General features: G+C 38.6%; 1 protein-coding gene and 1 pseudogene across 12 annotated transcripts in view; one reads left to right on the forward strand and one right to left on the reverse strand.

The window, feature by feature from the left end:
* Positions 1 to 215: 215 nt before the first annotated feature.
* On the forward strand, positions 216 to 1507 carry LOC102833722 (annotated as a pseudogene).
* Positions 1508 to 5213: 3706 nt separating this feature from the next.
* LOC102820955 (calcium/calmodulin-dependent protein kinase type II subunit delta-like) overlaps positions 5214 to 16978 on the reverse strand; it is a 416134-nt gene continuing 404369 nt past the window's right edge. For 5 of the 12 annotated variants that reach the window (XM_006872249.1, XM_006872248.1, XM_006872244.1 and 2 more), the window contains 3 exons: positions 15176 to 15251; positions 9997 to 10091; positions 8419 to 8651 (listed from right to left, as the gene is read on the reverse strand). In XM_006872249.1, the coding sequence (XP_006872311.1) occupies positions 8419 to 8651; positions 9997 to 10091; positions 15176 to 15251 (404 nt within the window). Of the gene's footprint in view, positions 5618 to 6942; positions 7039 to 8287; positions 8652 to 9996; positions 10092 to 15175; positions 15252 to 16978 lie in introns of those variants that run through there. The other 7 variants (XM_006872245.1, XM_006872242.1, XM_006872243.1 and 4 more) reach the window with 4 other exon arrangements.

Below are 16978 nucleotides of genomic sequence, written 5' to 3' on the forward strand. Positions count from 1 at the left end.
TTTTTGATTTGTATGTAATTGCTTATAATTCACATGTGGATGAGTGGTCATGTATGTTGATCTTCATTACAATCTTTTAATATACCCTCATTTAAAAAATCTGATGAGACCAGAGTCGCAGCATCCGCTCGTCGCTCACCTAACACTTGCTTTGGTCTCTGCAGCACCCTTAAACTTCCTTCCTGACGAAATAAACCAAGAACTAGACAGTCACCATGTCCATTCTCAAGATTCATGCCAGAGAGATCTTTGACCCCAAGGAAACCCCACTGTTGAGGTTGACCTTTACACCACAAAAGGTCTCTTCAGAGCAGCTGTGCCCATCCATAGATACCAACTGGTATCTATGAGGCCCTGGAGCTCTGGGACAATGACAAATCCCTCTCTCTGGGGGAAAGGTGTCTCAAAGTCTGTTGAGCACATCAATATAACTATTGCGCCTTCTCTGGTTAGCAAGAACCTGAACGTTGTGAACAGGAGAAGATCGACAAACTGACCATAGAGATGGACGGAACTGAGAACAAGTCAAAATTTGGGGTCAATGCCATTCTGGGTGTGTCCCTTGCTGTCTGCAAGGCTGGAGCTGTTGAGAAGGGGGTCCTCCTGTACCGGCACATTGCTGACTTGGCTGGCAATTCTGAAGTCATCTTGCCAGTTCCCGCTTTCAACGTGATCAGCGGTGGCTCTCATGCGGGCAATAAGCTGGTTCATGATCCTCCCCGACAGAGCATCAAACTTCAAGGAAGTCATGGGCATCCGAGGGGAGGTTTACACAACTTGAAGAACATCATCAGGAGAAGTATGGGAAGGATGCTACCAACGTGGGGGATGAAGGCGGGTTTGCCTCTAACATCCTAGAGAACAAAGAAGACCTAGAGTTGCTTAAGAAAGCGATTGGAAAAGCTGGTTACACTGAGGACAAGGTGGTGATCGGCATGGACGTAGCAGCCTCGGAGTTCTTCCGGTCTGGGAAGTGTGACTTGGACTTCAAGTCTCCTGATGACCCCAGCAGGTACACCTCACTTGAACAGCTGGCAGGACTATACAAGTCCTTCATCAAAGACTACCCAGTGGTGTCTATCGAGGACCCCTGTGACCAGGATGACTGGGACGCTTGGACGAAGTTCACTTCCACTTCAGGGATCCCGGTGGTAGGGGACCATCTCTCAGTGACTAACCCAAAGCGAATTGCCAGGGCCGTAAGTGGGAAGTATGCAACTGCCTCCTGCTCAGAGTGAACAAGATCGGCTCCGTGACTGAGTCACCTCAGGCATTCAAGTTGGCCCAGTCCACTGGGTGGGGCGTTGTGGTGTCTCATCGTTCTGGGGAGACAGAGAATAACTTCATGCCGACCTGCCTGTGGGTCTCTTCACTGGGCAGATCAAGACGGGTGCACCATGCCGATCTGAGAGCTTGGCCAAGTACAACCAGATCCTCAGAATTGAAGAGGAGCTGGGCAGCAAGGCTGTTTGCCGGCCAAAAGTTCAGAAACCCCTTCGACAAATAAGCTGTGGGCAGCGAAGCTTCCAGTCAGCTAATCAGAACTCTGCTCTTCATGTGGAATGCAGCTTCATATGTTAGACCAGTACAACAAGGCCTCTGGTAGTTAGCTCCCTTCTCCCCAACCTGCTGATAGTCTCACTGTGTCATTAGAGTTGCGGTTCGAAGCCAAGCTTGACCATCTGGAACCCTGTTGGAAACTCTAGCTGTGTAATCATGTGAGCTGCCCAAATCATTGTTTTTCTCACCGCCCTTCCCCCCAAGTGTTGGGCCACGTGTACACCAGTGTGATCCCCCAGGAGCCGACAGGCAGCATCCCCAGTGGTTTTGTGTGTAAACTGAAAAAAAGCGTCAGTAACCCATAAAAAACAAAACAAAACAAAAAAAACCTGACGAGACCACAAATACAATGAACCATTCTTAGAAATCAGTGAGACTTTAATAAAATCACTCGAAAGTTGTGCCTTTTTTTATATTTGGTGTTAACTGCCGTCAAGTGGGTTCTAACTCACAGTGGACTCTGTATAGGGTTTCTGAGGAGCAGCTGGTGGGTTTGAATGGCCAATTTCATGGTTAGCAGTCCAGTGCTTATCTTACAGCATCACACCAGATCTATGTTTATTTACCCTTATATAAAATTATTTTATTTCTAGAGATTCAAAATTTCAGTTATAGAAGATTAATATTGAAAATTTCCTAGATTGTACTAATTTACTTCATTTAGTTTCCTATTTCATCTCAGCTTGATTGCTGCCTCCTCAGTATCCCTCATCTTGTTGTTACAGATGAATAGCAGTACATCAACCTAAGAGAGAACCCTATACCAGTAGGAGCGAGACATATCCATGTAAGAGCAGCAACAATAATGGAAAAACAAAACAATAAAACCAGTCACCTGTGCCATCCAGTCTAGTTTGACTCTTAGCGGCTCGGTGTGTCAGTCTGGCACTGCGTTTTCTAGGGCTTCCAAAGACTCATCTCTTGGGAGTAGACCTCTATGCCTTTTTGTAAGCATCTCAGGGTGGACATAACCTTTCAATCTTTTGGTCAGCAGTTGAGAGCATTAGCTGCATCCCTCAGGGACTCCAAATATCATCAGGAGTGTTAATACTGGTAATTATAAAAGTTACAACTGTTACCATTTAATGGTGGTGATGGTGACGTACTGTGACGTTGGTTCTGACTCACAGTGACCTTGCGTTAGGGTTTCCGAGGCTGTAAATCTTTATGGGAGCAGAAAGCCCCATCTTTCCCCCGTGGAACAGCTGGTAGTCTGGACCTGCTGGCCTTGAGGTGAGCGCCCATAACCACTACACTACCACATCTACCAGGAGTCACAATAAAGACATATGTATTTTCAAGGCAATGTGGTTGTCAAGAGGTAAGCACAAACTATTGTGTGAGTACTGTGAATGGGAAGTAAGGCTAGGTGTGACCTCAGAAAGACACGTAAGAGAGGGTGCTACTCTGAAGTGATTCTTAAGGAATGTGTAAGAATTAGGTTGTAGAACGCAGGGAAGAATATTCTATGTAAGAAACATAGACAGGAAACAGATGTGTGAGAAAGTGTGGCCCATTTAACCAGCTACAGGAAGTGAGTACATCTGTACACGTAGGTTCAATCTGGGGAGTGGAAGGCAGTGAGGTGCTCACCTGGGTCCCAGAGATGACACCACTGATATGTTAAAAGGCCACTTCTGGGTGAAAAAGGGCACATCCTAGCCACTGTGTTCAGATACACTGGAGGGCACATGTATAGGTGCTTTTAGGACTCCAAATTGTTTTTATCTACTACGTTGTAAGCAAAAGTTTCCCAGGAGAATGTGTCATTTTGTGCATATAGAAAAATGAACTTGCTACTGTCAGCAAGTACACTCTTAAAAGAACGTTCAATAGCTTGCTATTTATATCAAAATTAAGCTGTCATGCACTAAATTAGACCATATTTGGACAGATTGCTCTTGAGTCTTGACCCTGGCCAGCACCAGGCATTGCCTAAGTATAGTAGCTTTTTTTTTTGGAAGAAATAAAGCTAGACGCATCGTCAGCAGAAATCACAAATTTATTAACTCTTAAATATATCAATCAGTCATTTACCATTATGGCAAGAAATATATACAGTGTCCCATGGTAAACTGCAGTGTTTAAAAATGATTGAAGATAATTAATGTATAATTGTGGTGGAGAGAAAAAAAATCACAATTTCTTCACATCTTAGTGTGGAAGACAAACTTGATCTACGGTATTACTTCAACACCACATGCTAAGTTAATATAGTGTAGAAACAAAACAAAACAAAACAAATAAACAAAAGCAAAAACCACTCTACACCTATTTTTTTGTTTTTGTTTTAAAATACATGTATGCCACGTATAGCTGCTTCACAAAAGGTAAAGGAAATTAAAAATGGGAATAATGAGGCCATTACTTTTTCACAGATCTCATTGGCAGGTTAGCATGGCTCAATACATTTACTGTATATATTTATTTTAAATATATATTGTTTTAAATCGTATAATAATTATCAGAAAAGCTTCAATCCATCTACCGTACATTCACTAGCAACAATATCTATGGTGATTAGTAATTAACACAGAGGTGAAATGAGAGAAAAGAGGGACGGTTGCTTGTTGTTTTCTTTCTGTTGTTTTTTTGCTGCTTTATGAAAAATAGACTTCCAAGGATTCTGAATTACTGTTACTAAAATAATGTTGATGACCATAACAATATCGTGCACTATAAAGCATTTCAGGGAAGAGCAAAAGTCTCCAAGGGGTAGAATGCACAAAGGAGAAATGAAAAGCACAAAGAAATCTGGGACATTTCCCTTTTCTTTTCTTTTTTAAGCTGGAAAATCCTAACTCTTTGCTGGAAGATAATGTCACTCTGATACGAGAAAGAGGCTAAAGAAGCACAAGTCACAGACAACAAGTTGAAACACTTAGGAGAATGGAGAACACATTCTCTAACCTTTGAAAGAAAGCCAGTGATGGTGACAAGGTGGAAGTAAGTGCATTTATGCACAACCTTGATCCACTATCAAATTGGTGTTCTCCCGGCAACTGCCTTAAGTAGGGACTTGCTTGCTTTTATCATAAGTTTTACACTATTCTAATACTTTCAACAGAGTATACCTAAGTTCAAACAAGAGCTTAAGCAGAATTAGAAACCTTTCAAATCTTCTTGAAATATTTTATGGGCCCTGAAAATGATCAAAAGTGCCAGTTTAGCTACCTCCAAAGCACTTTGATTTTAATTTGATGTTTGTTATTAATGCAAAAGCTACTTTTACCTTTTCCTCACATACTACAAGCCAAGGAAAGAAAAAGAAAAGACAGAGAAAAATAAAAAACAATCAAAGGGAACAAAGAAATAGGATAAAATGAAGGAAACAGCACAGATTTGAAAAAGGAACCAAAGTTCAATTCAGCAAAGTCACTGAAACAGTGTGACAGTATCCTAAAATGATCAAACTAGTAAATGAAGTGGAATTTTCCAGTTTTACACAGTTTGATCAAAAACTAAATGGCTTTAGATGTTACAAGCCAACTGATTCTTGCTTTCATAGTCATACATGATTTTATTCACATCATACCTAACCCACTGTAATTGTTGAATAGCAACAAGACTTTCAGTGAAAAGTCATCCATTTCAACACACCAGGAAACTGAAGAAATTTTTTTGTTTTTTGTTTTTTTTTTTACACAAATGAGCCAAAACAGATTAACAGCAGTGTTCTAAAAAATTTTACATTTCTCTTACAAACTGTCATTTAGAGGACAATAATATTTAAGTCTGGTAAATCTTGGCATAAACAGAGAAACTTAATGAATAGGTTGTACTAGGAAGATTGTGGAATTGGTGTGTGTCTGACCTCCCCCATATTGTTGGCCAACAGTAATTTAAGTGTACATGGAACATCTCCATAGTTGAAGTGTAAACGATGAATAAGGAAGGAACATATGACAAGATGATGCGTCAAATATGCATTACATGAAGGACCTTCACAGCTTCATGCATTCAGAAACATGCATGAAGAGGAGCAGAGGGTGGCCCAGGGTTACCATCCAGGTGCCTTGAAAACAGAAAATGCAGAAGTGGCACTGCTGATATTTAGCTGAAAGGAGAAAAAGGAGGCCGAAAAATAAATTACATTGTTTCATAAGTGGTCATCAAATGGCTTTGTCATAATTGTGATTAGGCTATAATTTTACAACTCAGCTAAATAATAGATTGAAAATGCGATGTAAATGAATTCTTGCAGTTATTATGAGAAAATACACAATATTAAACAGGAAATTTAGTATTAATTACTTGTTAATGTGTTCATACAAAGGAAAGCCACAAAGAGGCAGGGACCTCAGCTTCCATAAAATCTAAATCTACCTTTACAGCATTAACATTTACTAGACAAATTAATAAGTCAGTATGATAGCATTGTTGCAGTAGACTCAAAGCTTTAAGTCTATCCTTAAAGCTTTTGTCATTGTTCTTCAACTCTTTGAAAGATCAAACCTGAAAGTCAATTTAATAAGTGATACGGTCTCAAAGGAAAGGAGAACACTATTATTCTTAATTGGAGGTCTCTTTTCCTTAATCCATCAGCTGGGAGCATTATTTCCTAAAATCTCTGACAAGGTTCAGTGCTTTGAAGGGGGAAAATATTCATTAGTAGCACCACACACATCTCTGAATCCCTCTAATCTATGTTTAAATAACAAATCTTAACAAACAATAACATAGGCATGAATCGAATTACAGTCAACATTCAATTATCCTCTAGAATGACCCACTTTGTGAGTTGTAAATTTCAGCTTGACTTTCTCCTGTGATCTGTGCTTCTGGCCAAGTACCATTACACCCAGTCAGGCAGGCGGAGCAAACTCATTTACAGATTAACTTTAGCCAGTTGTATCACAAGAACTGCAACCTCTTCAACAACAGTAGGAAACCAAAGAATCCTAAAGCTTAATATAAATTGTTGTTGTTGTTAAGTGCCGTCAATTCGATTCTAACTCATAAAGATCCTGTATATGGTTTCCGAGGAGCAGCTTGTGAGCTTGAACTGCCGACCTTGCAGTTCAAACGGCTTTGCAGTCTGGCGCATTAACCCACAGCTCCACACAATTAGGCATAGATAATTGAGACGTATCTGAACTGACCCAGACTCAATTTACTTTTGATGCCAGAACGCCAGGATATTCTGAACTGGCACATCCATATGTTAAAGAAAGGATCATCTCAGTGCTTATTACATTCAAATTGAGATTATGTTACAAATTAGTCTCAAAAGCTCATGCATAATTGCTAGTAATTTCCAAAGGCCTTGATTGTTTCTCAATGAATAATAATGCAAGAGAAAAATCTCAAGTGGAAGGAAAACCATGCAGTGTTTCAGTCATTGGCTCCAATCACAAAGTATGGGAGCAGGATGCTACTTACTAGACCCATATGAGAATGCTTTTCAGGTCTTAGATGTTTTGCCACAAAGAGGTGTTTCCTGAGAAGTTTTCTTTCCCATTTGGAATACAGGATGGCCTATTAAGAGAAGCCCCATTTGAGCCACGTGGCATAAAATGAAGTTTTCTTAAATAGGCTCTATTCCACAACAATTGAAGAATCTAACCCTCTAGTACTAAATGAATGTAATCCCTTATGTTAACTGGTAATGTGCGGTATACCTCTTTTTAGAAAACAAACAAACAAACAAACAAACACACACAAAAACAGACACACACACATATCTATATAGATAAATGGATGTTTTCATTATCTGCATATTTCTTCTGATTCTCTCTCTAAGAGAGATTGTTATGAACTTGACTCCTATCTCACCATCCCCAAATTTACTAGGTATTCTTGGTGAGAGAATTTGAAATAAGATCAGCTGTTTGGAATGGGCCAATTTCTTCTGAGTCTCTACTCCCATTCCTTTTCCATGTGATCCCACTTTACTGATGCAACTTTATTTCTCATGATTCCCTTTCCTCCAGCTGGAACCACCATTCTTATCTAGAGTCCTCTATTCTACTAAGCTAAAGTTCTGACATGGTGCTTTTCTTCATGATGCTTCTTATGCTTGAACTACCTTCCCTTTGTTTTTTCTCTCTCTCCAAATTCCACACATCATGTTAGAGCTTGCCCAAAATTCTTCTATCTTCTTCACAAAGGGTATTTTACAACAGTTTGCTACATTTGAAATTCTTTGCACTCTATTCCGAAACTGAACATAAGCTTTATTATATTGCTTGTTTCTCTGGTATTAGTGATTGGATGCTCTCCAAACTAGAATATATGCTCCTTGAGGGCACATTTTTATTTCACACTGTCTTTGGCACAAGTTAGGCATCTAGGAAATGTGCAACAGGTATTTGTCTATGTATTGACTGGGAAAGTAAACACAGAATCTGGAGTAAAGTGGTGTGACATAAAAGACACTGGAATACCAGATTGGTGCTTTTTAAATGCTGCCTTTTAAACATTTTCCCTAATATCTATAACTGAGCCTCAATAAGTAATCTATGAAATGAAGTTCCTAATGTTTTACTGGCCATTTTAGAAATTCCCTCTAGTCTTTCCTGCCACATTTCTTTCCTCTGCGAACAGTGATAATAAAGTCACAAATATTTTACTTTTTAAACAAACCTCTTGATTTAACTCTGAAAAATATCAAGTTGATAGGTCATCCACTAGTTCCCAACTCAAAGTATTGCATATTGCCCTATATCTAGTTTCAGCCCACAAATGCCTGGTATTTGATTGATCTTTCCAGAGAATTGTAAACACCAAGGCATATATCCCCACCAACCTAACTGACCACCCTCATTAAATTCCATGTACCAAACTATAAACAATGAAAAAAAGTAGAAAGAGATGACCATAAATATATTAGCAAAGAAGGTGATAGCTTGGGAATATTTACTTGATGGGTACGGTTGGCGACCCTGAGCGATGAAAATGAACGTTTTGCCACTTTCCATCTCGGCGGTGCCAGACTCGGGTCTCTTCTGACTGCATTGTTTTTGGCATTCCGCTGCCATCCATGTACTGTGTAAGCCTAATGTAAGCTATGCACGCTGCATCATCGCCTACCAGATGTACATGGGGGTTCAGGATAATAGTGTGGATTGGTTTATTGCTTTTGGACAAAGCTGAAAGAGAACAATACGAAAAGCAAAATTTAGTTACTATGCAATAAAGTAAACGAAGACAAAATAACCAGTTGGGAACAATAGCACAATATGATTCATTCATTCGACTACGAATTATTTGCACACCCTGTGTGCCAGGTACTATATGTACAAAGTATAAAGGAGATGAAGAGAAAAAGTGGATGCAGTCATTATTTTCTCTGATTTCATTGGTATGCAATTTGTATGGCACTCTGGGAACTGTCAATGATTGTGGGACAAGCTGGAAAGGCATTTATCCCTAATGGGAAGTGGTTAGAAATAGAAGTCATAATATCAGTAGGGGTGGAGGACGCTTGACCTAGGTGCATGGAACAGTTCCTGTCTTTCCAGTGAATGAACCACTAGGGAATTTGACAGGTATCCTATGGTCTGGTTTTGATGGTTGGTTAGTGAAGTATATATATGGGAAATATAGTATATCAAATACAGCAAAACCTGTGAGAGCTGGAACTTGATGGGACTGCCTTGTTTTCCCAGATCTTACAAGGTTTCTGCCTCTGACAGGGTGCAGTGTTGCCACTTTTCTGTCACTCCTTTAAGTAGAGAATCCATGCCAAGGCAGACATCCTTGATGAAGCTTATATTTATTGAAAGTCAGCCTGATTATGATGACACCAGAGCTATTCCTCTTTAATTCACTGAAATCTCACTGCAAGACGAGTGAATTTTCTGTGTATGATGTAAAAGCAACACAAAGCCTAGTGCTTCTAGGTGTAGGAAAAAAAAGGAGGAAAAAGGGAGTTCTTGGTTTTCACTTTTCTTGATGACCTGGAAGATTTCTGCAGGAGGAGACTTCTTTGGTCATCTTCCTTGAAATGTGTCTCTTTCCTTTGAGCCCCGTAAAATTCGTATAATTCAAACTGCAATATATATCTAATTACTCATTTCTATTTCCATTTTACTTTGAAAATAAGCACCAGATATGTTTGAAAGTAGTTGTCTCTGACGGATATTCTGGCATGCAGTGGTTTCTTTTAATTTTTCATATACAATGTTTTATGAAAAAGTTACATTTTTGGTAACTTGTTTTGTAGCTTAGGTCACAGAATTCGATGGAACTTAAAAAGGGTATATTCAATCAACATCCCATTTTTATGTGAAAGAAGACATTTTCCAAAAGGCCGAAAAAATTAAGTCTGTCATTTTTGTTTCAGATACAAAAAAGAAAAAAAAAAAAATTGTATAAAATGCTGTGCTAAGATACAAATTTTCATTGCAGAAAAGAGCCAAAGGATCTGCAAATTTGGGAGAAATTCAGAGAGAAGTTGGAAAAAGCATGTTACTAAATTTAGAATAAATGTACCATTTTCAAAGTAGAATCGATGAAAGTCCATCCCTTCCACTAAATTACCCAATGCTTCGGGTTCAAAAGCAGTAAGGCCTGGGTCACAGATTTTTCTGTAAAAAGAAAATAAACAAAGTAACCAATAAGTAAATGAGTTAGTAAATTTTTCTGTTTTACATGCATTCATTCTAATTTATCAAATAGTCAAGGAAGGAAAGGGTCTACGTACTAAAAATATAACATTTCTATTATAGGCTTTGGCAGAGTGGAGGAGAAGGGGCTCTAAAAGGCAGTTTGCAGAGACTGTAATACAAGTTCAAGCAGATGATAATCCACAAAGCTTTTAGAATTTCTCCTTATTTATTTGTAATGTGAATTCTCCAGGTTTTCCTAATCTTGACTTCAGTTTATTATTTTCTTTGTCCTGTGCAACAATCATTGGATGTGCAATGAAATATCTGAGGATAGTATGATTAATTGAAGGCAGGTATCATATTCTGCATTCCTGGCAATATTTATGACAATTAATACAAGTTTCAAATGTACACATTAGTATTCTGTTAAAATTCTGTGATATGACTCAACAAAGGAATGTATTATTTTAAATATTAGGAGAAAGCAAATGGGTTTTCTCTGAAGAAATTCAAAGAAATTTATTTAACAAAGCATTGTTAAAAACCTACTATGTAGCCTGTATTCTTTGAAACAAGCATTTATAATACAACAGTTTATATTACAGTAGAAGTAAACACAAAGAGTCTTAAAGCAGATTACTTATATACAGCAAGAATTAAGAAAGAAAGAAAATTTGAGTTGGATGTCTATGTATGAGGAGAAGTTTTCAAAATCAAGGAAGATAGTGGGCAGGAAATGAGTAACAGTGTAATGGTATGTTATTGCTAGCTGGGGAGTCCTGGTGTGGTGCTATAGGTTAATGCCTGGTCTGCAAAGTCAGTTTGAACTGTAAGGTCAGTAATTCAAGCTCACCAGATGCTCTTCAGAAACCCTATACAAGGTCACAATGGGTTAGAAGTGCCTTACAACACTGTTAGTTGGGAAGTGTGGTAGCGTCATAGGATAAGCACTGGACTGCGAACTGACACCCAAGGTTGGTGATTTGAGTACACCAGTCACTTTGCTGGAAGAAAGATGAGGGTTTCTGCTTCTGCAAGTATTTTAAACACCAAAGAAACTCTACACAGGATCATTATGAATTGGAACTGAATCGATGGCACATAGTATTTTTAGTGGAGTCCACTAGGCCCCTGACTTATGGAGGTCTTGTGCACAAAGAAATTACATGCTGCCATTTCCATGATCATTTGTGGATCGGATTGTTGAGATCCATAAGGTTTTCAATGGCTGATTTTTCAGAGGCTGATTACCTGACCTTTTTGCCTACTCTGTTTTGGACTGGAAATGATGCTGAAGTCTGCTCAGCACCACGGCAATATACCAGAGCCCACTGAAAAACAGTAATGGCTGCACAAGAAATTCACTGGTCAGGAGGAATCAAACCACGGTCACCCACGTGAAATGAAAGAATTCTACCTCAGAACCCCCACTAATCCCACTTCCTCTTCCCCCAACTTCCATACAAATACAGGGAAGCGTATTTCCTTTGGCCTGCGGAAATGAGAGAAGGCTTCTCTCAGGGAAAGTGACATAAAATTTGACTTGAAGAATCAGTAGGAGTTCACAAGGTAGTTAACAAGGAGCAAGTGAAAAGAATTTTGGGCTGTATTTATCTGGTTTAACGTGTAATACAGTGAGTGGAGCTGCATCTAATTTCATATGGAAATACCCATTTGGAAGGCAAAAATCTCTTAACTCTGCAACAAAAGTACAAGTTTGAAAAGGCTAATTCATTATGATTTTTCAAAATGCAGTACTGTTTACAGAATGTAGGACTAGTGCTTTTTAGAGAATGCACAGAGTGTAGAATACACAGAAAATCACAGTGGTTATTCATTATGGGACAGAAAGTACAGGTAAAAGGCATACAGAGGGAGGGAGTGGATTATAAACTTTGCCTCAGACTTCCTGGTGGGCAGATATTTTTAAACTTAAACATAAATACATATAATCTTTTTCTAAGGAGGAAACCGGGAAGAACAGTGTTCCTGTGGTAACAGCAATTTATTCTGCCAGGGCTATTATTTCCGCTAGAAATAATGGTTTTTGGTTGTCAACTTCAGTGAGCCATAATTTCATACTACCTTATATCAACACTGAGATCATCTCGGAATCACTGTAGTAAGATGGATCTTGTTATACAACCAACAGAAAAGTCAATATACGTCATATGTGGAAACCTGTTAATCTGTTGATTCTCTCTGTGTGGCTCTCCTTTTTTCGGTCTCTGTGTTTGTCTGCCTTATAATTTTATTTGGATTAATAAAACATTCAGAAAACTGCCACTTTGGACGTGGAAGTGCGTAATCTGAACAGGTGTTCTAAGGACCAGGTGACAAAGCTATACGAGCACACTCTACTACCCAAAAACTCCTAAATGGAAGGCCCTGTTGGATTATTCTTGGATCTGAAAGTACAAAACCAGGCCAGATTATAGCCCTCCATAGGGGAAGGAATTATTACACTGATATGATTCCAAAGACTAGCTTTATTTAATAGACCCCACCTTTAAGTTGCCTGAAAATATAGAAAACGCCCCACTTTTCCCTATGTGCAACTGTTCTTCTGTACTGAACTGAAAACAATGGCAATAAAAAACAAAACAAAACAAAAATAACTAGAGAAAAACACATTTTCTATCATTCTGCAGGGAAATGCTACTGCCAAAAGACATTGAAGGAACTCTGGTAGCGTAGTGGTTAAGAATCGGGCTGTGAACCGCAAGGTCCGCAGTTCGAAATTACCAGCGGTTACGCGGGAGAAAGATGAGGCGTTCTGCTCCCGTATAGATTTACAGCCTCGGAAACCCTGTGCAGGGTCGCTATGAGTCGGAACCGACTCCACGGCACTTAACAACAACAATCTAATGCTTTGGAGAATCAAGTAAGTCTAATAAGGTTATTTCAGCAGAAAGAAGAAAAAGGTGCCGGTTCTACGGCACAGATCTAAATAATGGTTTTAAAGAGAACTGTTGCCTTTGACTACAATGTTGTTTTAAGCTACATTTCTTACTATCTCATTCCAAGTTATTAGGTTGTATTAAAAACAAACAAACATATAAGCATATGTGCATATACATAGAGTTCTGATGTGATGCTGTAAAATAAGAACTGGACTGCTAACTGCAGGGTCACAGGTTCAAACCCACCAGCCACTCTTCAGAAACCCTATAAAGCATTGCTATGAGTCATAGCAACAACTTGTATATACACACACATTTAAATTTATAAGAAGTAGTCTTGGATTTAATTTAGTTTTAAATTTAGGTTTATTTTTGTTGTTAAGTGCTGTTATGTAGGTTTCCAAAGGGCAGCTGATGAGTTTGAACCACCAACTTTGCAGTTCAAACGGACCTTGCAGCCAAGTGCTTATCCTACAGCATCAGAACAGGACTCTCTCTTACATTTAGGTGCGCTCTCCTATATTTTATAAGTGGTGATTTACCACTAGTGATAGAAGTATTACCAGCCAATTATCTAATACTTGGAAAGAATACTAGAGAAACAGGAAAAAAGAACCCTCAAATAACTTCACAATTTCACCTTCCAAAGACAATCTCTCTCTTTATTATTTCTTTTTAAATGTCAAAACCATCTTTTATCCCATTTGCAATGCTTTTTTTTTCTTATGCAGTTCAATAATTACATATATATTCCATTTTATATCCTGATAGATTTTAGGTAAATACATCATAAACATTTTCCTAGAGCACTAGAAAGTCTGTATAACATCCATTGTACCAAAGGTGCCCAAAATTACTTAACTGCTACATCATAAATATATGTGCTACATCATAAAAATAAAGTTGAACACACAGGTTTAGCCTCCATTTCCCACTATCATGAGTAAACAGCTTTGGTTACAACGCTATTCATGTTTTAGGACCATGAACCTATGATAAATTCTTATTGGCAGAATTATATTGTGGTTGTTTGCTGTCACGTCAGGTTTGACTCACAGTGACCCTGTATAGGGTTTCTGAGGCTTTAAATCTTTGCAGGAGAAGAAAGCCTAATCTCTCTCCCAGGGAGAGAAAGTTTGGTGGGCTCAAACTGCTGACCTTATCATTCACAGTCCAGTGCTTATCCTACGGATCCACTGAGGTAGTTCAATTATTTTATCTTGTTTATTTGTGATTACTTCCTCTGCTGCTAAATTTAGAAAGACCCCTACAAACAAAGAGTAAATCCAAATTTCCTTTTTTACTTTTATCATTTGTATGGAAGTCACTTAAATGTACAATGCAAAGGGAAGGTTTAGAGTGACTTCTATCCCCAAAGAGCTAATTTCCTAACCAATATCCTTTGTGCAATAAGCCTTCATACCCTATTTGAGGGCATTAATTATACTTGAGCAAAGTAGTTTCATTTAGATATCTTTTGACCCAGCATTTTATCAACTTTAAATTAAGCATCATAGTCTCATCTTCAAATGAAAATTTACCCCAAAGACAATATGTAAAAGAGATGATAATAAATAAAGATAATATTGTACTGGTTGAAGAAAGAGAGGACTGCCTAATATCCCTCCCTAATTACCTTTCCAAGTGGCAGCATCAATGGACTCAAGTGTGGCAACAGTAGTGAGGTTGGCCCAGGATTGGGCAGTGTTTTGGTCTGCTGTGAGTCACTATGAGTCAGTACTGACTCGATGGCACCTAACAACAACAATAACAATTTCCTTTCTCTGTCTCAGCACCTAGGCAGAAATGTGAGGAAAAACATTTCTTAAGCTAAACTGCAGTTTCGTGTGCTCTCTTGTTTTTGTGTCTCTGTTCACATGGGTTACTCTGACTGGAATTATTTTCCTTAATATGTGTATAGAGAGAATGGTCATTATTCTTCTGGGCATTTACAGAGATAGCACCAATCCATGAATCAGAAACAAGGTCTCTTTCTCTGACATCTCAAATAAATGTATTTCTCTCCTGGGGGACATCTAGTCATTTATATATTGAAATAAACCCATTGTGGACACATCAAGCCTGAGATTACATATGCACTTATATAGAAAAATACATCTGTCACATTCATCAAAGCAAAATAAATGTGCCTGTACTCACGTGTAAGCTTCAAAGTCCCCATTGTTGATTGCTTCAATCAATTGTTCAGTGACTTTGATGATCTCTTGCTTTCGTGCTAAAGGCAAGGAGATAAAATTGGGTGAGAATAAAGGACAAAAGCCATTTTAAATATTATTCTAACAATATTCTTAATTTATCTGAATATGCTATTACAGGTGTTAAGTGAGATGTTATTCTTATCACAATTTTGCTGTTCGAGGTGCACAAACCAGCAGCATCAACCCCTTCTGGCAGTCTGTTAGAAACACAGATCCTAACACACACTCCAAACTCTGATTAAGAATCCACCTTTTAAATGGATCCTTAAGAGATTCTTGGACACATTCATGTTTGGGAAATACTGCTACATCACTGATCACTGGGGTTCTTTTACAAATGTTTCCATTTGTTAGAAAATAACCATTGTCTGCAAGATCAGGGCTATGTTTTCTGAATTAATTCTTAACTAACCTTATTAACTTGCCTGAGATTGTGACCTTCCCCCCCCCCCCCCATCAACAGATGTGCTATTACAAAAGAAAATCTTAAAAAGTTTCTTCTGTCTACATTATACTTTTTATGTATTGTTGTTGTTAAGTGCCTTTGAGTCAGTTCCAACTCATAGCAACCCTATATAGGGTTTTTGAGGAGCAGCTGGTGAGCTTGAACTGCTGACCTTACAGTTTAAACCAATTTTGTAGTCCAGTGCATTAAGCCATAGTACCACACCAGGTCTCTTTTTTATGTATGATATATATAAATATGTTGATGTTATAGTGCCATCGAGTCTTGCACAGTTTCCCAGGAGTGACTGGTGGGTTTGAAATGCCAACCTTGAGGTCCATTGCTGATTCTGCAGTGCCAAACCAGGACTATATATGAATATAAGTATATATATTTGTTGTTAAGTGCTGACAAGTCAGTTCGGACTCATGTTGTTATTGTTGTTATGTGCCGTGGAGTCGGTTCCGACTCATAGCGACCCTGATCAGGGTTTCCGAGGCTGTAAATCTTTACGGGAGCAGAAAGCCTCATCTTTCTCTCACGGAACAGTTGGTAGTTTTGAACTGGCGACCCTGAGGTTAGCAGCCCGATTCGGATCAGACTCATAGTGACCCTGTACAGGGTTTCCGAGGCTGTAAATCTTTACAGGAGCAGAAAGCCTCATCCTTCTGCGAAGCCGCTGGTAGTTTCGAATTGCTGATATTAAGGTTCGGAGCCTGATTCATAACCAAATACAAGTCTTAGACTAACCAATAAAATATGTTGTTGTTGTTAAGTGCCATCAAGTCAGTATCGACTCATAGCGACCCTATGCACAAGAGAACAAAACCAGCGACTTTGTGGTTCAAACTGACTTTGCAGTCCAGTACATAAACTCACAGCACCATACCAGGAAGCTAGAAAACCTGCTTTATGTTATTTTATATAAATAAAAGGTAATCATGTAACTAAATACAAATTTGAATGTATATGTTAATTTCCTTCCTTTATAACAACCCCTTTATAGCAAAATTTAATAGTGATTATATTTTTTTGGTTCCACCACTCGTCTGTCAGTTTGTCGTACTGCGGTGGTAGGTCAGTTGCTGTGATTCCAGAAGCTATGCCACCGGTATTTTAAATAACAGCAGGGTCATCCTTGGTCGACAGGTTTCAGATGAGCTTACAGACGAAGACAGACTAGGACAACTATACACATGGACCTCACCAGATGGAATACATAGAAATCAAATTGACTACATTTGTGGAAAGAGACAATGGAAAAGCTCTATATCATCAGTCAAAACAAGGCCAGGGTCA

The sequence above is a fragment of the Chrysochloris asiatica genome, unplaced genomic scaffold (assembly GCF_000296735.1).
Source record: "Chrysochloris asiatica unplaced genomic scaffold, ChrAsi1.0 scaffold00188, whole genome shotgun sequence".
Taxonomy (NCBI): Eukaryota; Metazoa; Chordata; class Mammalia; order Afrosoricida; family Chrysochloridae; genus Chrysochloris; species Chrysochloris asiatica.